Source organism: Panthera onca, chromosome B3 (assembly GCF_046562875.1).
Source record: "Panthera onca isolate mPanOnc1 chromosome B3, mPanOnc1 haplotype 2, whole genome shotgun sequence".
NCBI classification, from domain to species: Eukaryota; Metazoa; Chordata; class Mammalia; order Carnivora; family Felidae; genus Panthera; species Panthera onca.
The window spans coordinates 142,948,796-142,972,381 of NC_138344.1; the positions used below are offsets into that span (position 1 = coordinate 142,948,796).

A 23,586-nucleotide genomic window follows, 5' to 3' on the forward strand; every position below is an offset into this window, starting at 1 on the left:
CTTGCCACCACTGGTCCGCGGCTGCCTGTGTTCTAGACCTGCGCCTGATACCCCCACGAGGCCGCGCGCTCCCCCATAGGCTGGGCCTAGGGGAAACAGCGTCCTTCTCATCTTCCTTTTCAGATCGTCTGTCTTTATTTGTTTTGGAGGTCAAAGCACACACGGTTAGCAAATAAAATACTACAGAAACTACTCTCTCATTCCATCTGATCCGCTTTCAGGAGCAGAGCTCTCTCCCCCGCTCTGCTGATTCGCCCCACGGTCCAGATCTTACAGGAACAAGTATTGCATGGCAGAGGGCGGGCTCTGGAGGAGGGCGCCCTGGCCGTGACGGGGGTGACCTTTCTCTCTCCCCAAGTCGTTTTCCTCCCTTCAGGCCATGCTCCTCCACCTCGTAGACCTCCCTCCGGGTGGCTCGTTCATCCACAGTCACCCGGCAGGCGCAGCCTGAGACGCTCCTGAGTGCTGAGCGCCATCCTGGGTGCTGGGGGCGGGGGCAGCATGAGACACAGCAGGACACGTGCTCGGGCAGTTTGCTTTCAGTGAGTGCCAGGTGCGCTGGTGTTTGTAAGGGCACTGGCGGCGTTTGGTTCGAGTGCATCTCACACTTTGCGGAGTGGTGGTCCTGGGGCTCTCAACATCAGTAGCGCCCTCTGGTCACTGCGCTATCAAAACTGCACTTACGTGTTTCCAGAGGCTGCTTCACGTGGTCGGCAACGGTCTCACCAAGGAGATATTGTTAAAGGTGACACCCGAATGTGAAGAAGGAGCCAATAGTACGGAGATCCGGGAAGGGGCGTTCCAGCCAGAGGAAGTAGCTAGTGCAAAGGCCCTGAGGCAGCAGCGAGCTTGTGTGTCCACTGGAAAGAAGGCCAGTGTCTCTTCGGAAGGCTGAAGAGAAATGAGGGTGACTTGAGCAGGAGGGATAAAGTCAAAGAGATAGGCAAAGGCAAAGATCTTGTCGGCAGCCCGTGGCAGGATTTGATGGGAAGCCATTGAGGTGGTTTGAGCCAGGGAAGGGGGATGATCTAACTTAAGTTTGTTTTTTTTTTTTTAAGTTTATTTGTTTTGAGAGAGAACGCACGCATGCCGGGCAGGGGCAGAGAGAGAGGGACGGGAGAATCCCCGGCAGGCTCCTCGCTGTCAGCACAGAGTCCGACACCAGGGTTGAACTCACGAACCATGAGGTCATGAGTTGAGGCGAAATCAAGGGTCAGATGCTTAACTGACTGAGCCACCCGGGCGCCCCTGACTTAAGTATTTAAAAAGCTCCCTGCTGTTGCTCTGCCATTGCTGGGTAGGAAACAGAAAGGCAAGAATTGGAACCAGGGACCCCTGGAAACACGCCCATCAGATGCCCGGTTTACACACAGGCAGAGGTGAGGCCCCAGCACAGCTGGCCATGGGCGCTGGACTCGGGTGGGCTTGTCAGCTGACCGCTCCCTGGACAGGCCCAAGCTGAGAGCGTGCTTTTGTGGCTTCCAGCCCCGAAAGGCCGGAACGTAGAGAGCTTTGCTCTGAGCGGCCGGCTCCTACACTAGCAGCCTGAGTTTTCTCTACACAGTCTGGTTTCTCTGGAGACCACCTTTCTTGCCGCCATAAAAGCTAGAGGCTGACTGTCACAAACAGCAGGGTTGTCCCAGGACCACCTGTTGAAGAGACTGTTCTCCTGTTGAGAGGCCTTGGCTCCCAGTTCTGTCCCACTGATCTAAGTGGCTGTCCTTATGCCAGTACCATGCCCTTTAGATGAATATTCTTTTTTTTTTTTTTTTTTTTTAATTTTTGAGAGAGAAAGAGTACAAGCAGCAGAGGGGCAGAGAGAGAGAGTGAGGGAGACAGAGAATCCAAAGCAGGCACCAGGCTCTGAGCTGTCAGCAGAGAGCCCGGTGCGGGGCTCGAACTCACCACAACATCATGACCTGAGCTGAAATCAGACGCTTAACCGACTGAGCCACCCAGGACCCCATAGATGAATATTCTTTTAAAAGATCTTAAAAGGCATGCAAATATGGGTTTCTTAGGCTGTGTATCACATGGTGTCTGACACATAGTGGTGGTAGTTTGTCATAACATTGCAGAAGGGGAGAATTTGGGAAGATGCTGGAGAGTGGAATTGCTTGGCTGTGGGACACAAGGGAGGTGACGTCTGAAGTCCAGGGAGCGAGCAAGGTGCAAGTCTGGTTCCGCTGCTCCCTGCCCGATCCCAGGAGGTCGCCCTGCACCCTGGCTGGGGAAGGGCCCTGGTTCCGGCCCAGAACCGTATCTGGCTGTGATTAGCTTGGGGAGGGGGTTCCACACACTGTCGGGGACGCCAGGAGAATCCTGTGGAGGGCGGTGCCCTCCCCCCCAGGCGCTGACCATTACATGTCCCTGTGGCTGCTGACGTTTGGAGCTGAGGAGAACGATGTGCTCCGAGCATCTCTGTTTCTCCAGGCCCCGCCTTTCTCTGTGGCTCAGGGATCCCTTCAGGCCACCCTCACCTCCTCAGGCCTCGCCTCCCTTCAGAATGCTTCTCACAGGGGACCTCGTACGTCTGTGCATGGGGGGAGGCCATCAGATCTCTCCCTTCCAGCCGTCCTGTCCTGTGCATCCTCTGTTCTGTTGTCACTGCACGTCAGGGCCCAGATCCTGCTCTTGGCTCAGCCGTCCCTCAGCCCGGACTCCCCTCGGTGCTCTGCCCCCCCGTGGGCACGGGGCACGGTCAGGCCCCCCACCCCCGACAGCCCGATGCCTCTCCTGTGGCGCTTTTCCTCCCGGCCACCTCTCCAAAGCTGTCACGGACACTCCGGGCCTCCCCGCCTGCCCTTACCGCCCTCAGCAGCCGCCACCAGCCCCGAGGTGCTGAGGCCGCCTCGTCGGACGGGTTGACCCCCTCCTTCCTGAGAGGCTTTCTTCCCCCAGCCCCATCCCGCCTCCCCCACCTCTTCCCACTCCGTGCTCCTCTGCTGGGCATTCTGGCTCATTCAGTGGCTTCAGTGACCACGCAGATGGCGGCTTCCAAGTTCACATCCCAGCTCACGTGACGTGTCCGAGGGCCGGCCGAGCAGCTGCACCGCTGGGCAGAGAGGGCGGCCAAGGGCGGGCAGGTGGCGGCCAGGACACCGAGGACAGGACTCAGACGTCGTCCTCGGCAGAAAGAGAGCGTCTTGGCGTGAGGACGGGTGTCACCGTGTCCTTTCAGACCCAGCATGCTCACGACCGGGCTTCCCCGCCCATTTCTCCTTCTCGTCCCAGTGACCGGTGCCCCCAGCTGCTGGTCAGCGTCCTGGGGTGGCTGACACCCCCGTGCACGGCCCGGATGACTAGCCTGGTCTGCCTTCTCCCCTCCTGCCCGGTCCACGCTGCGGCCTGCGGAGCCTTTCCAACAGGAAGATGGGTTCGCGCTGTCGGCCCTTCCCCATCCCCTGCATGGCTTCGGGGCGCCCTGCCAGGTGAAGGTCAGACTCTGGGCTAGTCGGCTCTGTGGGCGCCCGCGGCCCCCAGCTGTCCACCCTGAGCCCTGCCCGAAGGCGGCCCCCTCGTGACACGGCCTCAGGGGGCCTCCCTACCTGGTTGGTACGGGACATTGCAGTGTCCATGCCCTCCTGGAGCAGACATCCCGTGGGGGAGAAGACGAGACGGCCACCTTGTAATGGAGCCCGGCCAGGCGGGCAGCAGCCCGCGTTGCCGACTGCACCGCACGAAGGCCTCAGGGAGCCGCCTCAGGGTGGGGCGGTGGGAGGTGCGGGGCCGGCCGGAGCGGGAGCTGGTGACCCGAGCATGGGGCTCTTAGGCCACGTTAAGCCCGCGGGCTGAGAGTCCTGGGAAGTGACTGCGGCAAGTTGGCCCGGGTGGCACAACCAGGGCCTCCTTCTAGGAGCTCACTCTGCCTGCCCCAAGGACAGTGCTCCGGGGCAGGGAGACCAGCAGGGCCCCCAGCCAGGAGCCACGGCTCGGAGTCAGCAGGTCCGAGGGGGCCCTTCCTCTCTCAGTCGTGAGAAGCCTCACGGGGCGTGTGTCCTGCACACAATGTCCGTGTGCGTGGAGTTGGTTCCGTTTTAGGAGTTCACCCGGCGCCCGTGTGCCCGGCTCGTTGCAGGAGGTGCCAGCCCACTCCTGGCCCGGCGGGGGCAGCCTCGTGCCCAGTTGTCCCCAGGGTCACCGTGTGTGCAGCACGGGATTCGGCCCGGTAAACAGGAGGTGTCACCTTTAACCTACCGGACGTGTGTGCATAACTTAACGTTGAAAACAAGTACGTGGCTGAGGAGGAGCTGTGGGTGACAGTAGCGGGGCTGGGGGGGTGGGGGGGGGGTGGGGGCAGCTGCGGAAGCCGAGCCGAACCGTTTTAACCTGGGGAATCCCGGGGAGGAAGAGGGGTCTGGACGGGGTTTAAGGAAGACCCGGCCTTTGTGATCAGGTGGAAAGAGTGACACGTCGAGGACAATGTCCAGAGAAGCCCACTGTGAGGAAGAAGCTGCTGACTGGGAGGGCGGGGCGCCCGGGCCCTCGCCCCCCGGTCTGAGTCCTATGTGCACGGGCATCCCGCATCCCGGAAAACTCTCCCCAGGGATTCTTCCGCGCCTCGTCTAAAAATACAGCTTCTCATGGGGTTGTGGGAGGGGGGATGGGCTAAATGGGTCAGGGGCATTAAGGAATCTACCCCTGAAATCGTTGTTTCACTATATGCTAATTTGGATGTAAATTTTTAAAAATAAAATTAAAAAAATAGAATAAAAAAAATACAGCGTCTTGGGGCGCCTGCGTGGCTCAGTCGGTTAAGCGTCCAACGTCGGCCTGGGTCATGATCTCCCCGTTCTTGAGTTGAGCCCCACTTTGGGCTCCGTGCTGACAGCTGGGAGCCCGGAGCCTGCTTCGGATTCTGTGTCTCCCTCTCTCTCTCTGCCCCTCCCCTGCTCGCGCTCTGTCTCTCTCTCAAAAAGAAACATTAAAAAAAATTTTAATGAAAAATAAATAAAAATAAAGCTGCTCTTAACTTTTTAGTAAAAATTCCACTCAAGAACGAGAGCCGATCGTTGGGCGCCTAAGTTGGCGTGAGCTCTCCCAGCCCAGTGTGACTGGAAGACCCTTAGTGGGCTCCTGCTTCCAGGGCGAGTTGGGTCGGCTTTTTACAGCCGCACACGGGCACCTCCGAGCTCCGTCCCTTTCGGGCAGACCGGAGGCTCGGGAGGGGTGAGCAGGCTGCACAGAGAATCGTGACGGTCGACGCCCGGTGCGCCCCGGCATCGCTGCGGGGGGCCATGCACGTGCGTGCACCTCTGAGCTCCCCCCCCCCCCACCGTGGGCCTGCGCAGGCGTAGGGACCCCCGGCTGTGCCGCACGCGCCCCCGTCACCCTCCCGCCTCCCCTCGGGCGTTTGCACAGCCGCTCCTGTCATTGCACGCGTCCTGGGACGTCCCAGGTTGCCGCAGTGCAGTGTGGAGCTGCACGGAGGGGGTGGCGAGAGGGAGGAGCACTTCCTGAGGCTCCAGGGACAGGTGCTTTCACGTGGCTCTCGCACATCGCCGAGGGCGGAGTGGTGCGCAGGCAGAGGGGCGAGGTGCCTGCTCCGTGAGTTTCCTGTGGCTGCTGTGCCCATGACCACAGACTCCTTATCTTACACTTCTGGAGGTCAGAAGTCTACAGTGGGGCCCACGTGAAGATGTCGGCGTGGCGGGTGCTTCCGGGAAGCCGAGAGGAGAATCTGCCTCCTGGCCTTTTCCAGCTTCTAGAGGCCTCGGGCGCTACTTGGCTCGTGGCGCCTTCCTCTGACTTCTTCCAGTGCCTCTGACGCTCTCACCTCTGCTTTGTCATCTGCTTCTGTTTTGCCTTGTCTTGTCTGGTAAAGCCCTGTGATGACTTGGGCCCCCACCCTGATAATCCAGGATCCTTACCTCATCGCATCTCCAGAGTCCCTTTTGCCAAGTAGGGAGACCTCCTGGGTTCCAGGGATCAGGACGTGAACATCTTTGGAAGGTCATTGTCATCAGCCTGTATATATCCATCAGCCTGGATGGCAAATGCATAAGAGAAAAGTTTGAAACAGGAGAATCTCTAGAAACCCAGCATTACTAGGGGCGGGATAGGGCACGGACTCCAGCCACTGTAAGGAGGGACGTTTAGGGCAGAGTGGAGTAAAAACTGTCCCGGAGTAAAAACTTGTGTATATTTTCCAGATTCTAATTGGGCTACAAGATACAACCGTTTGACATATGCGTCTGTCTGTTTTTGTTTTGGAAACAGATTTCCGGCCGGAAAAACAACCTTCCTGCTACCCCGTCTACCGTATCCAGCAAAATAAAAGTGCCCGCCGCTCAGCCCATAGTGAGGAGGGACAAGCGGCAAAACTCTTCAAGGTTCAGCGCCAGCAACAACAGAGAGCTTCAGAAACTACCGTCTCTGAAAGGTAATTTTTATCATTTGCCTTTTAAAAGTTCGAGCGTGCCCATTCAGGGGAGGAGTAACGTTCCCGTGGTTTGCCAGCTGCTGCTTCCTCTGCTGCCTTGATAGTCCACTAGGGTCGTCTTCCCTGTTACGTTTTGTTTTGTTTTGTTTCCATTTAATGCCACTAACTGGTCTACCCGAGTGGTACTTCAAACTCCAGAGCTGTGGAGGGTGAACGTCTCACGTGTAGTCCAGGTGGAATACACTAAATGTCTTCGTGTGAGTGGTAAGCAGGCCGGCTGGCGTTCCCTGCGAGGACTTCTCTCCTGCATTTTGTCGCCTTTGAACTCTAGCGATTCAGAAAGGAGGTGCTGCAAAGAGAGCACTCGTAAAAACTGCAGCGGGGCCTCCTCGTTTTCCTGGTCTCAGAGAAGCGAGAATTTAGCCATAATCCTTTGTGGGCTGTCTTCGTATGAATCGTTTGGGGATTACTCTGCCCAGGGGGTGCTGCCAGGGAATGGTGCCCTTTGCTTTGAATTTCCCCCAAGATGGCATAGTCCCCCCTTTCCACCTGAAGGTGTTTGGCCCCTAAAAGTGCTCCTCTAGGAGATGTTGAGGTCGAAGTAAAGAAAACCAAGGAAAATAGGGTAAGGACCCCAGAAGTCAAGTGCAAACCTCTGAACACCTTTATATTTGCTAAAATAGAAGACTGGTGTAGTAAACCATCAGACAGTTTTCATGCCATACATTCACAACAATGGGTCTTTTTACAAGACGAATGAACCCAGAGCACCCTTACAGGCATATTCTAGTGCTTTCCACGCTGCGGGGCGGATAGCAAGGGCTCACTGCACATGCGCCAGATACATCGGGCAGGGGCAGGGATGGAGGGAGGGAGGAATGTAAGGATTCATCGATGCCTTTCCTGCCCCTCGCCTGCTAGGAATCTGGGCTGTCCACTCACTGCAGCCTGCAGAGCACGAATCTGGCTTAGATAACGTCTAGCTTCGTCTTAGATAGTACGCATGCTAAGTCATTTTCGGGAGGGATGAATCCACAGGGCACAGGAGATTTTCAGGACAGTGGGACTACTCTGTATGATACATGGCACTTTGCATTTGTCCAAACCCACAGAATACACAGCCCAAGGAGTGAGCCCGGACGTGAACCTTGGTATTTAGTGAACGATACTGTATCAGTATTGGCTCATCAGTTGTAACCAACGCACCCACACTAATGCACAATGTTCATAATAGGGGAAACAGGTGGGGGACAGTGTGAAACCTCTGCATTCAATGTTTCTGTAAGTCTCAAAGTCTAGTAATTAAAAAAAAAAGAAAAGAAAAAAGTGCTTCTGTTGCCATCTTCTGAGAACCCCCGGCTGTTGGATCTTTGAACTTTTAAGCCAGCCCTTTAAAATCCTTCATGACAGCATTACTGTCTTCTTTGGTTGGTGATCATTTGGATTCATCCACTAATTTATCGCTTTATTCTTCATTCTTGTTTGTATCTCAGACTTCTCTCCTGGGATCATCTTCCTTCTATTTGAATATGTCGTGTAGAATTTTCTTTCATGAGAGTCTACTGGTGGCAAAGTCTTTATGTAGAGAATATCTTTATTCTGCCCTCATTCTTGAAAGGTGTTCACTGAGTATTGAATTTCAGGTTATTTTCCTTCAGTACAATGAAGATCAGCATTTCACTGCCTTTGACTTCCATTAGGATTGAGAAACCAAAAAGGAATTGTGATTCTTGGCCATTTTTCTGATTTTTGTCTTTAACATTTGAGTTTTCAATAGTTCCACTGCCGGGTGTCCAAACGTGGGTTTCTTTGTTCGTCAGTCCTTTTGGGGATTCATCCGGCACCCCTGTGTTATTGGACTTCCTCAGTGGTGGAAAGTTCTCAGCTGTTGTTTCTCCTACATTTATCTCTCTTTTTTCTGTGGCTTTAATCAAGACATATTAGACTTTTTCATTTACTGTCTTTCTTTTGATCTTCATCTGTATTTTTCAAACGTTTTGTGACTTACCATGCCCTATTCACGATGAGAGTCTCACGTTATCTACAGTGAAGGACCGGTTTTCTTTTTCTTAATTCTCAACCGATCGTGGACTAATGCTTTCATAAAACACAGTAAAAGTAAATAACTATAAAAGCGAAATATCAAATGCAGCCTTTTTTGTTATGATAGCCAGTGGACCTAAAGTTGCCTCGCTAAAGTGCCACCAGAATCTTTAAACACCATGCCTCATTTCTGTTGCTCAGAATCTTCAGGTCTGTCTAGTATGTGCTGAACTCGCTTTGTTCGGCTTTTAACCTGAGATATACTTCTTCGTTTATGGGAGTTATGTTTCTAGCCTGCAGCATGACTTTCTCATACTTTCCGTTCTATCTCGGGTCACCCTCGTCGTTTCCGTGGGTGCGGTAAGCATAGCTCCTTTGTGGTCCGTGTCAGGTAATAACGTCATCTGAAGTCCTTGTCACATGTTGTTCGTGATGCCTTACTTTCTTGAGTACCTGACTATTTTCCACTGTGTGCTGGTCATCGTACTCAAATATTTAAGATAAATTAAAACCTAAGACAAAAGTGCCTTCTTCCATAGGGATTTGGTTTTTCTGGTCTTTGCTGCTTTTGCCACACACCTGGGTCACCACCGGTGTGGGAGTGTTGTAAATCACAGCACTCATTTATTATGACTTGTTAAATCCGTCAGGCTGGTCGTCCGGTAAAATATTCCACTTACTCCCTGTCGTTCTTGTACATAGAGCCTTTTATTGGATGGAATGCCGCGTAACGCAGGAGAGACTGGAATCAGTGCCAGATACGCATTAGATCTGGTGACTGTCCTAAGTGATGCCAGATTTTACAGTGTGTTAGGGTGCTGACAGGTTGACCTCTCCGTGAGACGATGACACTTCCCTCTGCATCTGCACTGTCCAGAAGTACTGATGGTGATTTGCAAGGTATATTTTGGCATCCTGCCAGCGTCTGTTTGCCACCAACCGTACGCTAATGCTGTATACACCATGCGACCGTGCTTCCTTAGGACAGCAGTGGCTCTGGAGACTTAACACGTGATCTGGCATTCTTCCTCAAGCAGAGCCGTCTCCTACCAACTGGAGATACTTGGTTACCTTGACGCATAGTTCCTACTGGAAGTCAGGACGGGCTTGATGTTCTGCCTTTTAGTTACCAATTTCCCTCAAACGGTGAAAACCTAAAGATTTTTTTCTGGTTTTCTCTTTTTTGAATATCGTTATGAACTTAGAGATCCCATTGATTTCAGTGTGCTTCAACCTACTAAAATTGTTATCCTTTCTGATGTGCAGATACATAATTTTAAGCATTGGGTATCCTTCGGGCTAACTCCCGTGTGTGTTTTTTGACATGGATGCATTTATTTTTGATTCCTTGATTTCTGAGACAGTAAGATGTCCCCCAGCCTCATTTTGTACCTTCCTTGTCCCAGACCCGGAATCGGCCGTTTTCAGAGAGTCCTGATTTCTTTCAGTGGGGATTGGTTTTAGAGACCAAAATCTGGGTGCCGGGGGTGATTGTTGCTATTGGACTGATGTTGCTTTTAAGTGCTGTCAGCGGAGGGAGTTGGTATATAAATACATGTACATTTTAGTCGTGCTTTCTTACTGACATTTTCAGTTCAACTCTAATAGTACGGTATTTTCACACGTTTCTTGAATTTTCAGTTTTATCTCTTTTACACTGAAAATCTTGGTTTCTAACATCGTTGACGTAATTATTGCTATATCCTATTAAAATCATTCACAACAACAATACTGATATTATTACAAACGCTAGGCACTTTGAATTGGCTCATTTCATTGCAGAAAAAGCAGTTGTGTTTTTATTGGGATCTCATCACCTTTTTAAATGTCCGGGAAGGATGGCCTCTTTAGGAAGTTTGCATCCTCTTACGTAAGAGTGTGCTCTGTGAAGGCCACTTTCATTTCCTTTTAGGTTTTTTAAAGTTCCCCTTTCTTATTAGGTTTGTACCTAGATATTCTGTTATTGTTGCTATTGTGAGTGTCTTCTAAGTAGTTGTTAATTATTTACGCAAAGGCTGTTGATTTCTGTGTCTTGCTTTCACATCCTGCTTTCTCGCTGAATTGTCTTACTGTTTGCAGTAGTTTTTCAGCTGATTCTTTTGGATGTTCCAGGTACCTGGTTAGATCTGCATGTGAAGATAATCTCACCTCTGGGGCGGGGCACCTGGCTGGCTCAGTCAGCATGCAGCTCTTGATCTCAGGGTCGTGAGTTCAAGCCCTACGTTGGGCATAGAGCCTACTAAAAGGAAAAAAAAAAGATAACCTCACCTTTTTGTTCCTAATTACCTCTGGTGTCTTCCTCTTGAGTTGGCTGAAAATTCCCATAAGACGTTACATGTGGTGGTGCAAGTGGGCACGTTTGTCTTGTTCCTGACTTTAATGGAAATAGAAGCAGGATTTTTTTTCAATGTTTCTTTATTTAGAGAGACAGCACGCACACAGGGGAGGGGCAGAGAGAAAGAGAGAGAGAGAGAATCCTAAGCAGGCTCACACTGCCAGCACAGAGCCCGACATGGGGCTCAGTCACACGAACTGTGAGATCATGACCTGAGCTGACATCAAGAGTCTGGCGCTCAGCCAACTGAGGCGCCCAGGCATACCAAGGAAGCGGGATTTTTTAAAAACCGTTTATTATTCTGTGGTGATCCTAGGTTTTCAGCCATTACAGGTTTTGCGCTGTAATGTAAATTTTTCATTGTTCGCGTCTTTGAAGCTTTTCTGAAGCTGGACGCAGAGAAAGGAGGTATTGGATCGAAGCCTATGTGATACCGCCCAGATGCTGTGGCCCCAGACACGCTCTTCCCAGAGCGGATGAGACGTCTGTCCCATTGCACCTTTTCAATCCTGGGGTCGTTTAAAATCTTGAGTCATTTGTTACGTGGAGAATAGTATTTCCTGTTTTTATTCATTTAACAGTGAGGCTGAATGTAGACTTCGGGCCTTTCCATTCAGAGATTTCCCTGAGTTAGTCCCTTCCTTCACCATTTTTGGTCTGGAAGGTAAAGTGTTCAGATGCCAAGTGAAGGGAGATGTTTTGACTGCCGTGTGGGAGGAGTAAATCGATCAAGCAGCTTGTAAGAGCCTGGGAGAAGTAGTCAAGTCCTAGAGAAGCAACTGGGACTTCACCGCAATTGTGACCTTGGGGCAGAAATTTTGAGTTGCTAAGCGCTTGGCCTTTTGTGAAAGAAGTTGTTACACTATTGTTGGGAGAATTTACGTTAATTCCTAAAACTTGGCTTTTGAACTGCAGTGAAAATCTTCTATTTCTTGCCTTCCTTGTGTGAAAATTCAATACTTCAGCCGTATTCAAAGCAGTTCAGTTTCTGATACAACTGAAAACTTTGCCATACAAGCGGGTCACTTTTACTGCCTAGAGATGAACCGTGCCTGTATTTAGAGGGAGCTTGCCTCGTGGCCATTAGTCGAAGAACACGACCATGGAGAGCGAGAAGGTGCCAGAGTGCCTGCCCTAATTCTGGTGGGCTGAGAAACTGCCCCCATCAGTCCTGTCTCCTGCCACGTGCTTGGATTTCTGCATCTGCTCCTGGTGGCCCACAGTAACAGAGGAGATGGCCCAGGCGCGGCGAGGCAGATGCCAGTTCACAGCAAATATTTCCTGACCGTCTGGGTTGTCCGGAGCACGGGGAGGTGCTCAGGGAAATGACAACGACCAACGGCGGCCCTGGCCCTCGGGGAGCCAGCCGACCCACAATCCACCACGCTTTTCGCACTCAGGCCCCGCGTGGCCACATTCCGTCAGCGGCTGGGCCGCAGACACGCCACCACGGCCACCCTCGCGCGTGACCGAGAGCTGGCGCCAATTCAGCCGGCCCGGCCCTTCTCAGACACCCCGCTGTCCGCCCTCCTCGGGCCACGGGCCTGGCTGTCGCTGCCGGGGTCAGTCTGGCCTCTGCCCCCTGTGCTCTGGCCACCCCCTCGGAGAAGAGCCTGGCAGTCTTCTTCCAGCTGTCACCTCCCACTTAGTCTGGCTCGGGCCTTCCCCGCCGGGGTTTCCCACAGCACCTCACACTCCGCTCGCGACCAACACGCACACGCCATTCCCTGGGTGTTCCCATCCTCCGTCCGGTCCCTCGCGGCCCTAGACGCTGGCTCTGCTCCGTCTCTGCCTTCCCCAGAGGCAGCCACCGCGCCCCGCCGTGCCTTCCTGCTCCGTTGTGTCCTGAAGCACCCTGGCCCAGGCCTCTGCCTTCTCTCTTTTTGTATTAATTGTGGCAAAATAGTCATAGCATGGTGTTTGTCGTTTTAACCACTCACAAGTGACCCTTTCGGTGGCGTTAAATATGCCCGTGGTGCTGTGCGCCCACACCTCCCTCTCCTCATCCCCGTCTGGACCTGCCCCTGCTCACCCGCGCCTCCCACCGCCCTCCCCCAGCCCCGCAACTGCCTTCTACTTCTGGCCCTAGGATTTCAACCCTTCCGGGAAGTGAATCATACAGAATTGGTCCTGCTGGGTCTGGCTTCTCTCTCTCAGCCTAGTGTCCTCAGGGGTCATCAACGTTGTAGCCTGTGACAGGGTTTCTCCTTCTGTTTCTTGGGTTTTTTTTTTTTTTAAGTGTATTTATTTTTGAGACAGAGAGAGACCGAGCATAAATGGGGGAGGGTCAGAGAGAGGGAGACACAGAATCTGAAACAGGCTCCAGGCTCTGAGCTGTCAGCACAGAGCCCGACGCGGGGCTCGAACTCACGGACCGCGAGATCGTGACCTGAGCCGAAGTCAGATGCTTAACTGACTGAGCCACCCAGGCGCCCCTCTTGGTGTTTTTTTCTAAAGTTTATTTATTTTGAGGGAGAGAGAGAGAATCCCAAGCAGGCTCCATGCCGTCAGCGCAGAGCCCGACGCGGGGCTCGAATCTCATGCGTCGTGACATCATGACCTGAGCTGAAATCATCGGACCCTTACCCGACCGAGCCACCCAGGCTCAGTCTTCCTTTTCAAGGCTGAACATGCTCCATCGAACGGCTAGACCACAGTTCGTGCGTCCATCTGTCCGCTGGTGGACACTCGGGTTGCAGAACACACTGCACGTGTTAACTTCACTGTCCACCCGTGTTCCTCTCGTGCAGCGTGTCACCAAGGGCAGAGCTGTGCTGCTGCCCAGGCCAGCATCTGCCAAGGATGCAGGAGACACACTTTACGGAAGGAACGGAAGGGCCTTCGAGCCCTCTGCCTGCTCCTTCCTCGCTTCTTCAGTTTCCAGAGAGCTGCGGTGACGTCCCCTCTCATGAGGAGACCAGTCCAGGCTCACACACACCCCCCCTAACTCCCCGCCGGCTCTTCCGTGTACAAGGAGGTTTGCTCTTAAGAGCTGACGTGAGAGCACCTTAATCTATCGTGCATGCTGGAGGCACCCAGGGTGGGTGCCCTGCCTTCTGTGAGCACCTGTTCTGGCTCTAAAGGTTCCCGGCCCAGCTGTGGGGACAGTGACAGCAAGTGCTCGGGGTGAGCTTTCCCTGGGCTCCTCCACGTCCCCCTGCTGGCCGTGCCCGGGGACCAGCCCGTCCACGCTGTCCACTCACAGGACTCGCTCCCATGGACAGGGCGACCAGCGCCTGCCCCTTTGTCCTTGCTGTTGGCAAGCAGAAGTTCCCTGGCAACCTTTGAACACAGCTGAATGCTAGGTATCTTTGATCTGCCTAAGGAAAAAGTCTATTTTAAACTCTAAGTGAAGCCAACTGTTTTAGGTTAGCTCTCTTGCCCAACGAAACGTACATCATCCGCGGTCCTACAGCTTCCAGTTTAAAAAAAAAAAAAAAAAAGATAGTGCCGGCCAGCACAACGGCCACGCCGTGCGACACTGCCATTCTCGAGGTTCAAAAACAACTTGCTTTTCAATGAAAGAAAGCTGTAAAACTTCTTGACTAAAATATGAGCATATTTAATTTGCCTGCAAAATTGCCTGGGAGATGAAAAATAAAACCTTAAGCTAAATTTAGAAATGAAAACTGGAAAGTTTTATTCAGAATTGCTAAAGCAGAAATAAAATCAGTGGGATGTATTTACAGGCAGTTTGTTTTTAAATAAAGACCAAAACAAAACGACAGAGGAACCAGAGAATAAAAAGAGTAATTCGGGTTGTGGTTGTTGTTTTTAACCTTCACTTCTGTACCGCACAAAGATGTTTGCACTGGCATCTCTGATGGGAGGCCGCACGGAGGAGGGCTGTGTGCACCCAGAAAGGTGCCCTTCCTCCGTGGGCATTAGCTCAGGCCCTTCCCCCCCCCACCCCCCCACCCCCCGGGGCTGTAGCAGCAGGGAGGGCGGGGTTGGGTGGTGGAGGGAGAGTTAGAGACCAGTAGGGAGGCCATCGTGGGGGGCATGGAGGGCAGGTCGACCGCTCACAGGTGCTGCAGGAGGGGGCAGCGGGAGACCCGGATTGTGCACCCGGGGGATGGGAAGTGTTACCATCCAGGCAACTAGATGGCGTGCCCCTCCTAGTTATGTACTACAGGGAAGAGGTTCAAAGAGCAGGAAAGGGGTTTATAGGATCAGAACAGAATTGGTGTTACTGCTTGAGTCGTCCGTCATTTGGGGCGTTCGCTGATGCACCTGCCGTTTGCCAGGCACCGTCCAGGGACTGGCAGGGGGAGGGAGCCTGTGGCCCAGGGAGGGGGTAGGAAGGCTTCTGGAGCGGGGGTGGGCAGTGTCGCAGAGATCCCCTATCGGCTCTGCTGCGCTGTCCTCCTGCGGCCCGGGGATCTTTCCGAAGCATTGTTGGTAAAGGCCATGATCTTGGAGTGCTGCGGTGTGCACGGCTTTCAGCCGGAATGGCTGGAGCCAGTCCCTCCCGAGCCCAGCACGTAGTCTACTCCGTCTGTGACATTGGCACCTCCTGACACCCGAGGAGGTAGAGGATCACGTACGCCCCCTTTTCCGGGTGAGATGAGAACCATCCTGGGGTAGTCAGGGTGGCGACAACTTGGTCGCGGTGCCAGGGGCGTGGCTGCATTCGGAGCCTCTCCTGGGCTGGTCTCCGCAGCGAAGACGGTGCTCCAGAGACAGGTTGGACCCTGGTAGTTGTAGTGAGCGTATAGATTCGGTGCAGAAGTGGCAGAGATGGTGGCAAAAGTAACTAGTCCGTGACTCATTCTTTGAGGCCGGGAGGGAGTCCACAGCCTCTAGTTCGTCGGTTCAGTTTGTCTTGCCTGATTTAGGCCAATTTTTGTTTGTGTGTTTTACGTACAGGAGCTCCTTTACACAGCACAAGGAAGAAACCTTCGGGATCGTAGTTCCTGGGTGCTCATCACAGCCCATTCTCTGTTCTTAGCCTACAAGCCAACGGGCGGCATTCATTAAGGGTTTCCCCCGTGCTAGCTTAACCTATGCGTCTTTTTAAAAACCATCATGTTTAACTTTTATCATAGTAGTATGTGCTTATTTGATCAATGCTGAGAGAGATACAGACACTTCAGAAAGAAAAGCCACCCGCTGTCGTAACACTCAACAGTGACTGTGGTTCATATTTTGGGAGTGTTTCATCTTATGATCATACTATTTCTGAAAAGTTATAGACTCCCCTATTCACTTATTTTCATTTTACATATTTATAACTATTTTTGATGGATGTCTAATGTTTCATTGTGTGGGAAAATCCCTTTGACGTTAAGGTAGTAGTATTTTGGAATCACAAAAATCTGATGCTCTCAAAAAAAGTTATTAGGAATTAACCAAGGAGATAAAAAACTAGTACACTGAAAACAACAAAACGTTGCCAAAAGGCACTGATGACAACACGAGTAGACGGAAAGACCCCTGTGTTCATAGGTTGGAAGGCAGCATTGTTAGGACGTCAGTACTGACCAAGGAGACCTACAGATTCAGTGCAATCCTTATCAAAATCCTAATCGTATTTTTCTCCAGAAATAGGAACATCCATTCTAAAATTTGCATGGAATCTGCAGGGACCCCCAATGGCCAAAGCAGTCTTGAGAAAGAAGAACACACTTGGAGGTCTTAAATTTCCTGATTTCAAAAATTTCTGCAAAGTAACCAGAACAGTGTGGTGCCAGCATAAAGACAGGTATATTCACCAATATGGATGAGACTAGAGAGCCTGGAAATCAACCCTCCCATAGATGGTTGAATGGTTTTCCCTACTGAGTGGGGAAAGGACAGTCTTTCCAACAAATGGCCCTAGATAAACTGGATATCCAAATGCAAAGAATGAAGTTAGACCCTTACCTCACACCATGCACAAAAGGTAACTCAAAGTGGATCAGAGACCTAAATAGAAGAGCTAAGACCATAAACCATTAGAGGAAAACATAGAGGAAAAGCTTCATGCCCTTGAACTTGCTACTGATTTCTTCTAAATGACGCCAGAAGCACAGGCAACAAAAATAAAAGTTAAGTTGGACTACATCAAAATTTAGTGGGGAATCTTTTGTGGTCGGTTCCACGCTGCCAAGTGCATTTTGAGCGTCGCACCCGGGAGGCTGGGCCCACGGGACACGATGGAGATCTCGTGGGTCCTGAAACACAGGCTACAGCAGGTCAGCGGCCACGGCAGCCTCCACAGCTATCTAGAATTTTCTTCAGGGCCAACGATGTGAGGGTTGGTACATTAGTGGGGGGAGACCAATATGGAAACAAATACTATGAGGACAACAATCTGCTTTTTGGCCATCACCAGTGGGTTACGTATACTACTGAAATAAACGGCCAGAACGCATCTCGGGATGTGGACGGGCGTCTCCTGAATGGCATTGTTGGCCTCGCTCTGTGACCGATGATCCTCCAACAACAGAACCACCTACTGCTCGTAAATTCATTTGGACAAACCATAAGTTGAATGTGAGCGGCACTCCAGACAATGTACCTTATTCTACCACTAGAAAGAAGATTCGAGAGTGGGTCCCACGTCCAACACCTGACAAGTAAAGACCATGGAAAATAATTTAAACATGTAGAATATGGGCTCTTCATGCCATTGCACTTTTACAGCTTACCATTAACTTGATTAAAATTGTTTGATGAAGCAAAAAATAAAATTTCTGTGCCTCAAAAAACAGTCAACAAAGTGAAAAGGCAACCCACAGGATGGGGAAAAAATTGGAAATCGTTCATCTGATAACAGATTAATATCCAGAATTTACAAAGAATTCCTCCAACTCAACAAGAAAACCCGATTTAAAAACGGAAAAAGGACTCGAATAGACAGATCTCCGAAAAAGATACACAAATGGTCAGTAAACACATGAAAACATGATCAGCATCACTAATCGTTAGGAAAACGCTAATCAGAATCACAGTGAGATACTACTCCACATCTGTTAGTGTGGCTGCTGTCAAAGGATCAAAAAAAACCACAGAAAATAACAAGTGCTGGTGAGGATGTGGAGAAACTGGAGCCCTCGTGCACTTTTGGTGGGAATGTAACAGGCTTGGTGCCGCTGCTGTGAGCAAAAGCATGGAGGTTCCTCAGAAAGGTAAACGCAGAAACACCGTAAGTTCCAGCAATCCCACTTCTGGGCGTGCACCCCAAGGAACTGAAAGCAGGGACTTAAGATAGATCCTCGCACACCCGCGTTGCAGCGGCTTTATTCACACTAGCCCGGAGGCAGAGGCAGCCCAGCGTGTCCACCCGTGGATGGACGGGACGACACGCGGTCCGGTCACGCAGCGGAACATCATCCAGCCGTACAAAGGGGGGAGGCGCTGACACCCGCCGCCACGTGGATGGACCTCGAGGACGTCCCAGAGCGAAGTACGCCCGTCACAGAAGGACACACGCGCATGATCCCGCTTGGAGGAGGTGCCCGGGGTAGTCAGAGTCACAGAGACTAGGACGGGGGGGTGCCGGGGGTGGGGGTGGGAGTTAGTGTTTACTGCAGACAGTACCAGTTTTGCAGGATGAAGCTCTGCGGATGGACGGTGGCGACGGCTGCAAAACGGTGTAAATGTGCTTAAAACCACACGAGCTGAACACCGGGAGTGAAAATGGTTAAGACGGTAAATTTCACCTCATGTGCGTTTTAGCAGTTTTTTAAAAATTTTAACGTGTGATGCGCGCCCCGCTACGACATGTCTGGAATAGACACATCTCTAGAATAGATTCCCAGGGGCAAAATTACCTGAAGACTCTTGATCCATATTGCCAGGTTATTTTCCAAAAGGATCAAAACAGTTTATAGATTTGTTGGCAGGGTCACAACATGCCTCTACCAGTATTGAGTAGTTATCATTTTTTAAAATGATTCCTGATTTAATAGGCAAGGAAATACTTTTTCATACAATTATTGATCAGTTGTGGTTCTTTACAGCATCGAGGCCCTGGTTTTTTGTTGTTGTTTTTTTTATAATTAACTGTAGTTGATTATTAACTCCCCGTGTTTATGGCATTTATATTTCCTCTGGTTTTTTGAGGGGAACATACAGAAATTTGTAAATTTTTTAATGTGAACAGTATCCATTCAGGGTTTGCCCATTGTTTTTAAATGTCCTTTTTAAAATGTATTTTCTTTCTTTATTTTGAGGGAGAGAGTGGGCGTGTATGGGGGAGGGACAGAGAGAGACTCTTAAGCAGGCTCCTCATTCAGCATGGAGCCTGACATGGGGCTCGATCCCACGACCCTGGGATCATGACCTAAGCTGAAATCAAGAGTCAGATGCTCAACCAACTGAGCCACCCAGGTGCCCCTAAATGTCCTTTTCTTTTCATATTCACTTCCTTTCTGAAAGCTGTGGGGGTTGGGGAGAGGGAAGGATTTGGGTTTGTTTCTTACTGAACTGACCTCAGATTTTATTTTATTTATGGGAAGACTTAAACGGACTGATCCCCACATAGCCAACCCGTCATGCAGCTAATCTTCCCCTTCCCGCTGACTCGAGATTCATCTTTGTCACAGGATACACTGGGGTGTCTGTGCTTACTGCCTTGGGGGCTGTTGCCTCCGCCTCGCTGACCTCTTAGGCCCCCATCACACCAGCATTAATTCCCAAGCTTTACAGTGGGTAAGACTAGCCGTCCTCAGAAGTAATCTCATCCTCTTGCTTCTTATGTTTCAACTGTAGAATCGCTTTGTCAAGAAAAAATGTGTCAGAAAAATAGAGACCCAACCAAATGCTGACTGGAATTGCTTTAAACCTATAAATCAGTCTGGGGAAAAATTAACACCAGCATGTGTATAGTATTTATGCTTCCGGCCCAGGACATGCCCTCTGGATACTTCCTCAGGTGTTTTTTCCTCTCCCCGTATTACTTATTTGTTTGCTTGTTTGTATTTAGGGTGTGTTTCCTTGGTGATTTCCAGATCACAGTCCTGGCGTTCTTTAAGGAATTACTTCATGTGTACAAGGCTTCAAAAGAGCATGGGGGGAAATCACTAATAGAGCTGAGATCCTTTGATCTGAGATCATTAAGAAAACTACATCAAGGAAATGTCCTCCCTTTTTCATTGACTTCTCATTTGTATACTTTATGTAAAGATTCTAGGAGTCTTTCCCCCTTATTTCTTCACTTTAGGCTCATCAGCACAGTCTTGGGACGGGCACATTTCCCCTTCTCGTCTCATATTAAAGAGATTATTTGAGGGCAGCTCTCTTTTTTTAATTTTTTAAATTTATTTTGAGGGTCTGTGCGTGTGCAGGGGAGGGGCAGGGAGAGAGAATCCCAAGCAGATTCCGTGCCGTCAGCGCAGAACCCCACGCGGGGCTCAGACCCACGAACCATGAGATCACGACCTGAGCCAAGATCGAGTCGGATGCTTAACTGACCGAGCCCCCCAGGCGCCCCTGTCTGGTTTTAAAGTGCAGATCCGCAGGAAGCATCTGCTTCTGGACCCCTTTACCAAGCACACCTCGTTCCTAATTGCACACATGTCTGAGTTCACCCGGCATCGCTCCCTGGGTGAGAAGGTGGTGGTGATCCTGGGAGAGCCATCCCTCCGGTGATCTGACAACCCAGAGGATCTGGTCAGAATTTAAATTCCACATTAACCTGACTCAAAGCACAGGCAGCTTTTGCTAAAGCGTGTCTGCTGTTCAGCAGCAGAGGAACCAGGCAGGTGTGCGGCTGTCTGCACAGGGGGTGAAGGCCTGGACCCGTCGCTTGTTATAAATAATCGCACGGCCAGCTCTGGAGGCTAGCAGCATCCTTCAGCTCCGGGAAGAGGGGAGGCAGGGGTGGGATCTGATTTGCCTTTACTTACTTATTTTTGTGATCGATATCGACGCACATTGTAAAGACTGCATTCTTGCTGGTGAGGGGGCCTTACTAAACACTCCTGGAGGATCATAGCTGTTCACTCACTCGTTGAAATGGATCGAGGGCCAGCCCACAGATGTAACTGCTAACCCCACCTGTGTCTCGGGGGCTTCTTACTATTGTGAATTATGCTTAGGAACCAAAGGGCTTTTGCGTTCTTGTTTACAAGTGGGGCAGGTGGGCGGAGGGAGTTGTGTGAGAGGACATGGGTGTGGTTTGGACAGACTTAGTTGTGTGTGAAGAAGTGAGGAGGTTTTTTTTCAGTTGTACCTGCCAGATTTTTTTTTAAGTTTATTTTTATTTATTTTGAGAGAGAGAGAGAGAGAGAGAGAGAGAGAGTATGAGCAGGGGAGGGAGGCAGAGAGACAGAGAGAGAGAGAACCCCAAGCAGGCTCCGTGCCACCAGTGCACGGGCTTAAATTCACGAACCGTGAGATCATGACCTGAGTTGAAATCAAGAGCCGGACACTCTTGGTTGAGCCACTGAGGCACCCCTGCCAGATATTTCTCTTATAGCTTGTTTTTACTTGGAGCTGGTAGTAATATTTCTTGTTGTTAGGGAGTCATGTCTTCAATCGCCTCATACTCCAGAGACGATGTCTTTCTCCTTGGAACAGCTTTTTACATTAACTCTTTTTGAAGCCAAGAAACTAAGATCTAAATAATAGCCTCTGAAATTAGTCCCATAAAAATAAGTGAAATATCCTTTTTAGTCTAAAATGTTTAAACTTGAATCTCTAAAAATATAAGGGGTGCCTGGGTGGCTCAGTCGGTTGAGCATCCAACTTTGGCTTAGGTCATGATTTCCAGGTTTGTGAGTTCGAGCCCCACGTGTGGAGGCTGCTCAGGAGTCTCTCTCTCTCTCTCTCTGTCTCTGTCTGTCTGTCTGTCTCTCTCTCTGCCCCTCTCCCACTTATCTTCCTGCACGCGCTCTCTCTCTCAAAATAATAAATTAACTTTAAAAAATTAAATAAAAACTTAAAAGTACCTACTGTGTTGACCTCTTCGGCATACATAAATGGAGAGTGCATTTCATTTTCTGGCTTTCTCTTTTTAACCCCCTTAATTTGTAGCACTTCCTGGTCGTTCAGTTTAAGGAGGCTTTCCTTGTCCATATGATTTTTTTCACTGAATTTTCCCAGTAAGAGACCTCTATCTGGAGAGAAGCGGGCGTTCGGGGATCGGCTGGGCTGGTAACTTGGTAGGACAGGCTGAGCGCCAGCCCACACTGGCGACGGGGGGGCGGGGGGGGTTGCATAATGTTGGCCCAGCCCCTGGCTGGAACATCACGGAGCCGGGTGCCGGCGCGGGAACCGTGGGCCGGAGCCGGGAGCGCCGGGAGCGCAGGGAGCCGGGAGCAGAGGCGGCCGCGCACCTCTGACCCCCGGGGGCGACGGGCACCGGGGCTCCCGCGCCCCCCTCCCCCGCCCCGCCCCGCCCGCCCGCCCTCTCGCCCTCCCGGCTCGCAGAACGTCGGCCCCCCGGGCCGGTGGGGCTGGCGGCCTCGGAGCCCGGCCCCGGGGGCCGAAGGTCCGCACCGAGCGAGGCCGCGGGAGCCCGGAGCCGCGCCGGGTCCGCGCACCCTGACAGCCGAGCAGGGCGCTCTCTCCAATTGCAGTTTTTTTAGTGTCATTTTAAGTTGCAGCTTCCGGCCAATCAGCGCGCGCCGAGCCCGCTGACATCACGGGGCGGCCAGTTCCCTCCAGCTGCAGAGCTTCAGTTTGTCTTTTTTTTTAAACTAAAATGGAGGCTGCTTTCTTGCCTTAAGGAGTACACTGCCTCTCCCGCTGGAGTCTAGATGTGGACATGTAATAAAGCGGGCAGCAGGATGGTGGTGGACGCGGCGAACTCCAACGGGCCCTTCCAGCCCGTGGCCCTGCTCCACATTCGGGGTAAGTTATTGTGTGTCTCGCCGAATCGGAACCTTCCGGGGCTAGTTAATAAATGGCTATTGTGCCTCGGATCAGAGGAGCAGGAAGTCCCCGCCGGCGGAGCCGCTGCGTCCGGCCGCCGACCCCGCGGGGGGCGGGGTGGGGGTGGGGGGGCTCGGCTGTGTCACCGCGGCTCCGTTCGGCGTCGGACCAACTACTCCCGGAATCCCAGTCTCGACCGAGGCCTGGCACGCAGAGTTCGAAGCTGGTTTTTCTGCCGTCTGCTGGCCCTCCCCTCCCCCTCCCCGAGCCGTGCTGATGTCAAAGGATGTGAAGTCACTGCCCGGGGAAGGTATTGGGTGGAGGTGGGAAGGAGTGGCGGGCGGCAGCGCGGGGCCAACTTGCCCGGCCGCGGAGTTGCCGCTGCCTCGGTGTTGCCGGGCGCTGCGAGGGGTTCTCGGGGTTCGGCGGGTGGGGAGGGGGGTGCGGGGGGGCGGGATCGGCTAAAATCAACATGAGCTGAAAATATGCAGCAGCGATCGCAGAAAGAACTTCCTTTCAAAGGGCTGTGTTCATTCTTGCGGTGCAGTGCAAGCCTCAGCCAGAAACCCGCTCGCTCGTGCTTTGAGATGCCGAGATCTATTGTGGGGTCATAATTCCTGAGATGTTAGCGGGTCCGTGGGACAGTAGGAAATATTTTGCATTTCAACAGGCTCTGTGTTGACATTTGGCTTTAAGATTTAAAATGGCAACAAGTTTTCCGTGTGTACTGAGATCTGACTTTTAATAATTACAGTGTGCTACTTGTGGTTTACACAAAACTGGGGGGGCCGAATTTAGCTGAAAAACACCATTACCATGGTAATTAATAATAATTTCATTAAAATAGAAGCATCAGGGTAGCAGTATACTTACTCTTAGTTGGCATTTTAAAACATTTGTTATATAAGTTTTTTTGTTCATAATTGAGAGAACAGAAAATGGATGTTAAGCTTTACCAGAACACTTTAAATTAAAATGTATATTGTCACAGCTACGCCCTAACAAATCAGTTGTAACTGTCACA

General features: G+C 51.4%; 1 protein-coding gene and 1 pseudogene across 5 annotated transcripts in view; both read left to right on the forward strand.

Moving 5' to 3' along the window:
• PPP2R5C (protein phosphatase 2 regulatory subunit B'gamma) overlaps window positions 1-23,586 on the forward strand; it is a 128,031-nt gene that overhangs the window by 8,364 nt on the left and 96,081 nt on the right. For 3 of the 5 annotated variants that reach the window (XM_060620763.2, XM_060620764.3, XM_078447824.1), the window contains exon 3: window positions 6,220-6,382. In XM_060620763.2, coding sequence (XP_060476746.1) covers window positions 6,220-6,382 — 163 coding nt within the window. Of the gene's footprint in view, window positions 1-6,219; window positions 6,383-22,276; window positions 22,542-23,586 lie in introns of those variants that run through there. The other 2 variants (XM_060620766.3, XM_060620765.3) reach the window with 2 other exon arrangements.
• On the forward strand, window positions 16,495-18,239 carry LOC144616615 (NADH dehydrogenase [ubiquinone] 1 alpha subcomplex subunit 12 pseudogene; annotated as a pseudogene).